The 10360-nt window shown below is 42.7% G+C and overlaps 1 protein-coding gene across 1 annotated transcript in view; it reads right to left on the bottom strand.

Annotated features, from left to right (window-relative positions):
* CCL28 (C-C motif chemokine ligand 28) overlaps positions 1 to 10360 on the bottom strand; it is a 29443-nt gene that overhangs the window by 948 nt on the left and 18135 nt on the right. Inside the window, exon 2 of the mRNA XM_021696619.1 lies at positions 4500 to 4626. Within this exon, the coding sequence (XP_021552294.1) occupies positions 4500 to 4626 (127 nt within the window). The remainder of the gene's footprint in view (positions 1 to 4499; positions 4627 to 10360) is intronic.

The following is a 10360-nucleotide window of genomic DNA, read 5'->3' as shown; positions in this document are numbered from 1 at the left end:
TTCAGTAATTAGTTATAGATATGAAGTGAAAATTGTTCAAAATAAAAACAGTCTGCTTTTGTTTTAAACGAAACAATCAACTAAAATGTTCTAGGTGTTTGATAAGATTTTAATATATTATAGATTCATACCCCTTCTCAAGTGTTTTCATGTTTTAAATTTTTACCTTGGGGTGAGACAACCACAAAGTAGCATTCACAATTTCTAGGAACTGGAAGAATTTCTTGTTACAAAAGATATTGTGACTTTTAATTTGCCCCCAGGTGCCATCCAGCTCTTACTAAATGTCACAGATCCTGCTGGCTCTACATAGACAACATTCTGTGTCTGGATACAAGGAACCCCTGCCCCTGTTACTGCATGGGGGGGAACCCTGAGGGATAGAGGGTAGGTTGCCATTTCTCCAGATGACCCGAGAGGACTCATCCGCTAATATGGGGACTCTTGAAATGAGGGGAAAAGCTGCGAAAGGCCTCAATGAGCTTAAGCAAAATAAAGCCAGCATGTGGGAATATTAATTTGAAAGAAGTGAGGCTTCTTGATAGGAGGACAATACATTCGCTAAGTGTCTCACACTGAGAGGTCTTCCACAGGAAAGTCCCACTCCTGTGGCCAGTTGGTTTGCCTTTGGCTGCTAGAGGAGAGAACCGGCGGTAGTGCTCAGTGGGGAAGAAAAAAAAGAGTTGAAACTCCTATCCTTCCCAAAGAACTAAAACGCTTCCTTTCCCTGTGGTGCCAGCAAGAACCTGAGCAGACATCCAGTGGAGAAAGACTCCACTGACCTCCAGTTAAGCCCACAGGGTTCACAGGAGAGAACTAGCGCTTGACTCCCTCAGTCCGTGAGGAATGAGGAGCTTCAGGGAGGGGCACGGGCCCTGGAGCTGAAGGTGAGCCCTGGATGGGGGCAGCGCGGACAGAGGGCCACGGGGGTGGGGGGGGGGGGGGGAGAGCCATAAGAAAACGGGCAACAGGTACCGTGCAGCACCCTTTGCAAAGGCCTGCCCTGTGGGGCCTCAAGCTCTCAAGGTAATACAAGGGGGAAAAGCAGCTAGCAGAACACAGCTCCCAAATCCAAGATGCTAGGATGTTTTCAAATCTTAAAGTTTAAAGCCTGCTTAAACTTGCACTTGTATCCCCCGTGTACTCCATCATCAAGATAAAAAGAGATGAGGTAATGTTGGACCAGGAGGTGGCCTATCCCACACTCCCCACCCCCACCCCCCCCCCCCCCCCCCGCCCCCGACTCCACAGTATTCTGCTGGGCACTGACCCAGCCTGTTGTGTGTTTCTTGGTGGAGAGTTTGGGCTCTGAGAAACCATAAGGCCATAAGAGAGTAGCTAGAGACGGTCCCAGGGACCTACAGGGGTGGCCCTACCACAGAGATCAAACCTGTAATTGTCCCCTGAACCTGATTTCTTTACCCCTTCCCCTAAGCAGAGCAGCCCCTCAACAATCACTTTTCAAAAAATGCTCAAGCTTCCCAGATAACTTTATTTAATAACTCCAAGTTTTCTTCCCAACAGATATCTGTGTGCTTCAAAAACCTCAGCCCTCTGCCCAAGATAAACAACTCTGCACTGTGTTTATGTTAAGAAATAACCAGAAGCTCTTTAATGAAGTCGCTGTAGAAGGGTTTAAACAAGCAAACTCCCCTCTCAGAGAACAAAAATTACAATGATCATCTATAGGGTGTGAAACAAAGGACCTATTCTAGGCAGAAAAGGAAAAGGAAAGAAATCTAGTGAGCTCACTATAAGCTCATTTATATCTGTTAGTTGTGGTTAATAATACATGCTTTTGGGGAGTCATATTTCCAACACTTGCAATGTTTTCTGTATCTAAAAATCTGTACTTGAATAAATCATTTTTAGATCCAAGTGACTGACTTTATGGTTTCCCTTTAATTAAAATTAAGTGCTTTTTAAAATGAAAAGTCATGTTTTTTAAATATTTTCCCTTATCAAAATGAGAACTTATATCATTTCTCTTCCTATACCTTTTTCCCTGAAAATCCTGTTACCAATGGCATCCTCTGCTAATTCCCAGGATCTGTTCTTACTCTTACATACAGAGAGAAACTTCCTCTCCTTCTTTCCCCATGCCTTCCTGGGAGTCCCATGGGATCCCTTACAAGTTCAAAGCCTCCTACGGTCTGAGGTGACGTGTGCCAGGGAGACGTGTGCCAGAAGAGACAGCTGAGCATTTGGTGTTTCTGAGAGTAGCCAGGAAGATAGGTAGGTAGACCTGACACAAACATCGAGATATTTCCAATTCTCCAGAGTACTGTCTATCCATGAACTGCCTACGGATTTTCACTCTCCAGCTATTACCAACACTAATTTATTAAGATTAAATAAAAGACTGTTAGAATCTCAGCCATGTAGTAAGAGAGTTTCTCAAAGAAATTGGGAACTTGAAGCAACCCTCAGAAAGTACCTCATTAGTAAGTGCTCCCTGGATTGCTATAGGAACCACTGGTTTCCAGTGTAAACCACCTAAGCCAATGGATCCAGTGTGGTAACAGGAACTGAGGAGAAGCAGAGTCCTCAATCCTTACCCTCCTGCCACATAGACACTCATGCTCATTAAAAGTTTGAGCCAGAATTATCTTCCTCTGTACATCTAACCCCAAGTGTGATTTTTTTTTTTTAAGAAAAAGAGCGTGGGTGGGGGTTGGGGGAGCAGAGAGAGAGGGAGAGAGAATCTCAAGTAAGCTCCATGTTGATGTGGGGCTTGATCTCACGACCCTGAGATCATAACCTGAGCCAAAATCCAGAGTTAGACATTTAACTGACTGAGTCACCCAGGTGCTCCCCTCCCAATTGTGATTTTTAAACTATATCATATCTATGATCTTTTTGTGGATCTTATAAAATCTGTGAACCTTCTCCTCAGAAAACAATGCTCATACATTCAGACCCACTAATTTCAGGGAGTTCACCGCCCCCTGACCTGAAGGAAATCTATCAGTGGACATCTTACAAACTCTTCCTCTGAACTTCTAAGAATCTTGTCTTGGAGCAGTGTTTCTCAAAGTTGGGTAATAGGTGGATCCCTCCGAAAGGGGGAAAAAATGGACCTTAAATCTCAGAGAATGGTCTGCAGGACTCAGCTGAATAGAGTCACTGGAGACTCTAGGAGGGCAGAGTCCATTTGGTTGCTGCTGCATCCCCAGCACAAGATGAGATAGAATGGTGCTTGGTACAGAAACGTTAATCAATAACTACTTGTTGAATTCATTGAATAAATAAAGAGGCTTCTCAGTGACTCAGGAACTCAGGCATAAGCAGTAGGTTTATTTGTAGCCCCAAGAAGGGGATACCAAATGGCTCACTAGCATCCCCTGTAGCCATAAGTGGTGTTAAAACCAGCACACCAGAGAGATGCCTAATACACTGTCCTTATGATTTGAAGGTGCCAGATAAAATGAAGTTTGGGGAGAGCATTTTATGGTGGGTCCCACCATCACTTTTGAGAGATCTTTGAAGTATATGGTGTTCTGAACGACAAAACCTGGTTCCTAGCCCATCTCTGCAACTTTCTAGCTGTATGTCACCAGGTTAACTATATACTCCTCAGGCACAGCTTTATCTTGTGTGACATGGAGATAATTTATGCCTTTCTCACAGTATTGTTGTCAGAATCCAGATTTGCTACATTCCAATGCATTTCAGATTTTAAAGTTTCTATGAGGATATGAAGAACACAGAAATCTAAAGTTTTTTTTTTTTTTTAAGATTTTATTTATTTATTTGAGAGAAAGCGTGAGCTGGGGAAGGGGCAGAGGGAGAAGCAGACTCCCCGTTGAGTGGGGAGCCCGACGCGGGGCTCGATCCCAGGACCCCGGGATCATGACCTGAGCTGAAGGCAGACACTCAATGACTGAGCCACCCAGCTGTTCCAGAAATCTAAAGTGTTTAATAACTGAGCCAGAAGTAAGCTTGAAAAGGGTTCACCATGAGCCAACAGCCCAGAATCAAGAGCAAAGATGGGCATTTGTGCTTGATTGCATGTGACAGGTACAGACATCTCTCTACTTCTCCTTGAACCTTGTATACACTCTTGATGCATTCAGAGAGTAAAAAATGACAGCAACCCATAAACTTGCCTGGAAAAAGCTACAGATAAAGCTAGAAAATAGAACAGAGACACCTTCTGTTTTCATTTTTGTTTTGTTTTCTCACTCAGAAGGTCCCTGGTGTTGCTTGGGAAAGTCATACAGACTGTCCAGTGACTGAAGGTGTTTATCCTGAATCCCACACCGCAGTGGGGGCAGCAGAAGCAAACGTGGGGCTCTGGACATGCCCCTTCTGAGACACGGTGTGCTCACTCTGGGGAGCCTGGGGCCGGAAAGAAGGTGGAATATTTACTCTCCCCTCCCTTGTTTGAATGATTCTTTGTATGCTGCACAGCAGGCAATGCCTGTGCAGCCTACTGCGCACGGGCTGAGAAAGGATCCCCGGACAGGTTTAGACCCTCCCTGCGGAAGAGTGCTCACATGACAGCAGCCAAGTCACAGTCCCCGTCGGCTCTCTGGATGCGGCACAGATTCACTCTCTCCAGAAGCCTTCGGGAGACATGATGAGAAACCTCAGTGCAACAGCTGGAGGCAATGGGAAGTATGGCTGAAAGAAGAAAGAAAGAAAATGTTACATTTTGCAGGATACCTGGGTGGCTCAGTTGGTTAAGTGACTGCCTTCGGCTCAGGTCATGATCCCAGAGTCCCGGGATCGAGTCCCACGTCGGGCTCCCTGCTCAGTAGGGAGTCTGCTTCTCCCTCTGACCCTACCCCCTCTTGGGCTCTCTCTCACTCTCTCTCTCTCAAATAAATAAATAAAATCTTTAAAAAAAACCCCCAATAATCCAAATAAAAAATGGGCAGAAGACAGTAACAGACATTTCTCCAAAGAAGACACACAGATGGCCAACAGACACATGAAGAGATGCTCAAAAGCACTGATCATCAGGGAAATGCAAATCAAAACCACAATGAGATATCACCTCACACCTGTCAGAATGGCTAAAATCAACACCACAAGAAGCAACAAGTGTCGCTGAGGATGTGGAGAAAAAGGAATCTTCGTGCACTGTTGGTGGGAATGCAAACTGGTGCAGCCACTCTGGAAAACAGTATGGAGGTTCCTCAAAAAGTAAAAAATACAACTACCTTACAATCCAGTAATCACACTACTGGGTATTTACCCAAAAAATACAAAAACACTAATTCAAAGAGATACATGTAACCCTGTGTTTATAGCAGCATTATTTACAATAGCCAAATTATGGAAGCAGCCCAAGTATCCATCAATAGATGAATGGATAAAGAAGATGGAGAGAGAGAGAGAAAGAGAGAGAGAGAGAGAGAGAGTGTGTGTGTGTGTGTGTGTGTGTTGGAACATTATTCAGCCATCAAAAAGAAAGAAATATTGCCATTTGCAACAACATGGATAGAGCCGGAGAGTATAATGCTAAGTGAAATAAGTCGGTCAGAGAAAGAGAAATACCACATGATTTCACTCATATGTGGAATTTAAGAAACAAAACAAAGAAGCAAAGGTAAAAAAAAGGAAGGAAGGAGAAAGGAAGGAAGGAAGGAAAGAAAAGAAGGAAGGAAGAGAGAGAGAGGCAAGCCAAGAAACAGACTCTTGACTATAGAGAACAAACTGATGGTTACCAGAGGGGAGATGGGCGTGGGGCTGGGTAAAATAGGTGATGGGGATGAAGGAAGGCACTTGCGATGAGCACCGGGTGATGCATGGAAGTGTTGAATCACTATATTGTACACCTGAAACTAATATAACATTGTCTGTTAATTATACTGGCATTTAAAAAACAAAAACAACAAACAAATAATGGCCTGGCTCTCTTCTTTTTTTATTTTATTTTATTTAAATTCAATTAATTAACATATAGTGTATTATTAGTTTCAGAGGTAGAGTTCAGTGATTCATCAGTTGCATATAACACCCAGTGCTCATTACATCATGCCGGGCTCTCTTTTTAGATTCCAGAGAAACAGAATGCCAATCCACCCAAGCAAGGGGCAGAAACTTACTAAGGGCTTTGTGATTGCAGACCTGGGACAAGACATGTCTCTCTCCCTTCCAGAACTTACATTGTATTTGGGGAAGATAAAACATTAAGTACAGACAAAGACACAAAACCAGTGAAGAGATGAAAGAAGTGAGGTGGACAGAGTGTCCCACAGAGTTTAGAAGAGAAGGACCACATGGGCCCCTGGAGCAGGTTTGCGTTTCCTACCAGGGAAGGACTCGGATGAATCTTTAAGGATTTGGACGGGTGGAGAAAAACGAAGACAACTTGTCAATACTAAAGGAAGTGCATGGTCAAGAATTCTGAGACAGAAAAGCCCAAGATGCATTGAGGGTCTGGAGAAAAATCAACCACTTCATCTGAACTGGGTAGTTAGGAAGGTGAGCGATGGGAGATTTGGTTCAAAAGATAGACTGAGATCACACTACTGAGGCCCTGAATGTGAATCTAAGGAGGGTTAGTTTTTATGAAATGGGGACCATTAGAGATTTGGGAAAGGAGAAGGATTTTAGGAAAATCCATCTTGCAATGATAAGCAAGATGCATTAAGGTGGGGAGTGACTAGAGAAGGAGGTCAAGCTAGGAGGAGCTTATGTTCCCCTGATGGAAGGAGGGCAACACAAATATGAAAGGAAATCCAATCCCCTACTAAAACGTGTATCTGCAGATCCCTACGGGCCTCATGCACACAGTATTCTCCTACGCTTCCCATTCCACCAAGCAGGTAGTAAATTTTAAAAGTATTTTTCAGAAATCACAGCCAATAGTGGCTGCAGATGTCAGCCTCATAACAGAAGTTAGCCACTGAATTAGGTGCTAAAAGAAATGTTTAGATCCCTCCACAGTGTCAGCTCTAAGCAACAGAGGTATCTGCCCTTAGGATAGGGGAAGATCTCTATATCCATGCTTTGTCCACACGGAAACATCAGGTTACTCACAACGATGGAGTAGAGAAGGAGCTGATTATGAAATTAAGAATGTTTATGTGAGGGGTGCCTGGGTGGCTCAGTTGTTAAGCATCTGCCTTCACCTCAGGTCATGACCCCAAAGTCCTGGGATCGAGCCCCGCATCGGGCTCCCTGCTCTGCAGGAAGCCTGCTTCTCCCTCTCCCACTCCCCCTGCTTGTGTTCCCTCTCTCGCTGTGTCTCTCTCTGTCAAGTAAATAAATAAAATCTTTAAAAAAAATGTTTATGTGACTTAAAAAAATGTTTATGTGTCCCACTCTTTGAGCATCAAAACTTTCCATTATTACTCATTTATTCACTTACTCATTCAATTATTCAACAACATTTATTGAGCAGTTAAAATGTTCCAGGCACAATACCAGTAAGTAGGAGGTACAAGAATAAATAAAATAGTATGTCCCTGTCCTCAAGGGGCTATAGTAGAGGAGGCACATTTGGAACTAAATGCTTAGGATACAATCCTCTTGGCCCACTACAATTGTACTTCTGGAATTCTGTCCTTCCAAAAGACTCCCACAAGACTTAAAGACAGGTGCACAGCTGTTCACTATAGCAAAACATTAGAGCCCACCTAAATGTCTACCAAGAGTTGAATAAGTAATAGTACATCCAAATGGAATAAAGGATGAGGTATATATGGATATATACACTAAGATAAATGAATGCCCATAATTTATTGTTAAGTGAGAAAAGCAAGTTTCAGTCCAAGAACTGTAAATGATCCCATTTTTATAAAAAGAATGTGACACATACACAAAGGAAAAATTGTGGAAATATATATGCCCAAATTTATAAGCAAAAACTACTTCTAGAGAGGGGGCCAGTTTTCAACAGGCATGTAATATTTCTATTTTTTTAAACCTCCACTGTTATGGAAATCTGAACCAAGTCCTACTATAGAAACACAGAAAATTAGAAAAATTAACTCTAAGTAGGGAAGACAAGGTTGGCATCCCACATGCCCCTCAATAACTTTTAAGCCACTAATTTGAATTCATATAGTTGAAATATATCCACATAAATGATACAGAGCATTAATGGTCCTGCTTAGCCTCACTTGTTTTAATTTACCTGTCAAGCAAGTCTGCAGCAGCCCAAATGAGGAAAATGTTTACCTTTCCCAGTGCAAGCCATGTCATGCCACAAGGATCTGCCTCTTTCCTCTCAATCTAGACCAAGTAAGGGGCTTTTCATTTTGTTATGCATATAATATATGCATATTGCATTGTTATGCAATGTTATGCATATGTGCAGAGAGGAATACCCAAGCACCAAACAACCAGATTCACCAGAATGGGAAAAGCAAACATTTACTGAGTGTCTGCTCTATGCCAGGTCCTGAACTCTGCATTAGAAATGTTGAAATAAACAAGGCATAGTTTCTGTCCTTGTGATATTTAATAGTCCGGTGGGAGGCAGGGAGGTCAACAAATAGTCACAACACAGCAAAACAAATGTTAACAGACTGATGGTCAAAGTGGAATGAGGTTACGAGTGAAAGAAGCCAGATTCAAAAGGCCGCATAGTATACAATTCCATTCATAGGAAATGTCCAGGAGAGGCAAATCCACAGAGACAGAAAGCAGATTAGTTGTAGCCAGGGGTTGGGGGCAGGCGGGAATGGGGAGTGACTGCTAGCAGGTGCATGGTCTCTTCTGGGGTTAATGAAACGTGTTGGAATTGGATAGTAGTGATGGTTGTACAAATCTGTGAATATACTAAAAACCACTGAATTGTACACTTTAAAATGTTGAATTTTATGGTATGTGAATTATATTTCCATTTTTAAAATTAATTTTATTTATTTATTTGAGAGAGTGAGAATCAGAGAGAGAGAGAGAGTACATGAGAGGGGGGAGGGTTAGAGGGAGAAGCAGGCTCCTCGCCGAGCAGGGAGCCCGATGCGGGACTCGATCCAGGGACTCGATCCAGGGACTCGATCCAGGGACTCCAGGATCATGACCTGAGCCGAAGGCAGTTGCTTAACCAACTGAGCCACCCAGGCGCCCCTATATTTCCATTTTTTAAGTGCTATAGGAGAACAGAACATTGGTTGTCCTTACATTTATTAATGAATTTATTTCTTAAAACTAATTGCTTATTTAGCTACGCTGTGCTTCCTATTCTCCAAGTCAAGTTTGATATCCCAAAGTTTTGGGTTTATTCATGTAACCATCCATTCATTCATCATCTCACTATGTAAGAATTACAGGTGAATTCTTATAGAGTGATCTCTCTCTCTCTATATATATATATACTTATAAGTTCTTATATAGTGAATCACTATGCTAGCCCTGGGAGTAGAAAGATGAAGAGTTACTAGCTTCAGAGAGCTAATACTCAGAACCCTGCTGTTAGTTTTGACCCGAGCAGCTATAAAATATGAAATGGACTTTCAGAAGCATTGTGGGAATTAAGAATCATAGGCAAACCTGTGTGATTAGGAATTTGAGTTATCTGAGTGGTGACATCAATTCAAGGAATAGTTTTAAGGCAGAAAAGCACCCAGGACCTATATGCACTTAGTAAACTGGATTATATTTCTCCTATGTTAAGGTAGGATGGACACACCTGGAGATCCTTTAATCTAAACTGGATTAACTATCAAAAGGCAAGAGGCAGGCCAGATTTATTACATGTTGGCAGAAGTGACTGGTGCCCTCCTGAGGCAGCTGGAAATATAAAAAAAACAAGAGAGATGGAATCCTTTGAAGAGTGCTCAAAAAGTCAGGCAACCAAAACTGTTATCAGGGCAGTTCAGACTGGGTCAATGTTAAGATTATTCTGGGGAACAGCGCCTCCTACAGGTTTTTTCATTCGGCTTCCTGTCAGAATATTTCCATTTCAGAGTGGTCAGCAACTCCCTCTATTTCAATGATGATCCAGAATTTCCAGATAGGAAAAACTTAGAGATGACAATAAGGTTGAGAAAAGGGATCAGGTGACGTTTCTTCCGCATTGACATAGTTTTAATCCAATTGATACAGTTACTTGGTTGGGAAAGCAAGCTGATATGAGATTAGAAAGCTAAGCCTTCCCCAAAACACCACCCTGGTCTACCACTGCATAAAGCAAGGAATCCCACGGGAAAGAACCTGCTTTTGTTCCCAAGCTGGAGTTTACACAGACACAGACTGTCTGATGGAGTAGGGGTTCCCCGAGGGAAATATGTGAAGAAAATTATTGCAAATAAAAAAGAAGTCTTGCAGAGTGGGCTTAATAAAACTGCAGGGCCCAGAGGTGTGAACAAGCAATGATCTTCGGTTTATTGTGAGGCTTTTCCTGCTCCACACCCACCCCCCTTCCTAACTGCCCCAGACATGCGTCTTTGCTTTGGAA

Source organism: Neomonachus schauinslandi, chromosome 7 (genome assembly GCF_002201575.2).
Source record: "Neomonachus schauinslandi chromosome 7, ASM220157v2, whole genome shotgun sequence".
Taxonomy (NCBI): Eukaryota; Metazoa; Chordata; class Mammalia; order Carnivora; family Phocidae; genus Neomonachus; species Neomonachus schauinslandi.
Note: the sequence above shows the minus strand (reverse complement) of the source record. Positions and strands in the feature narration are given on the sequence as shown.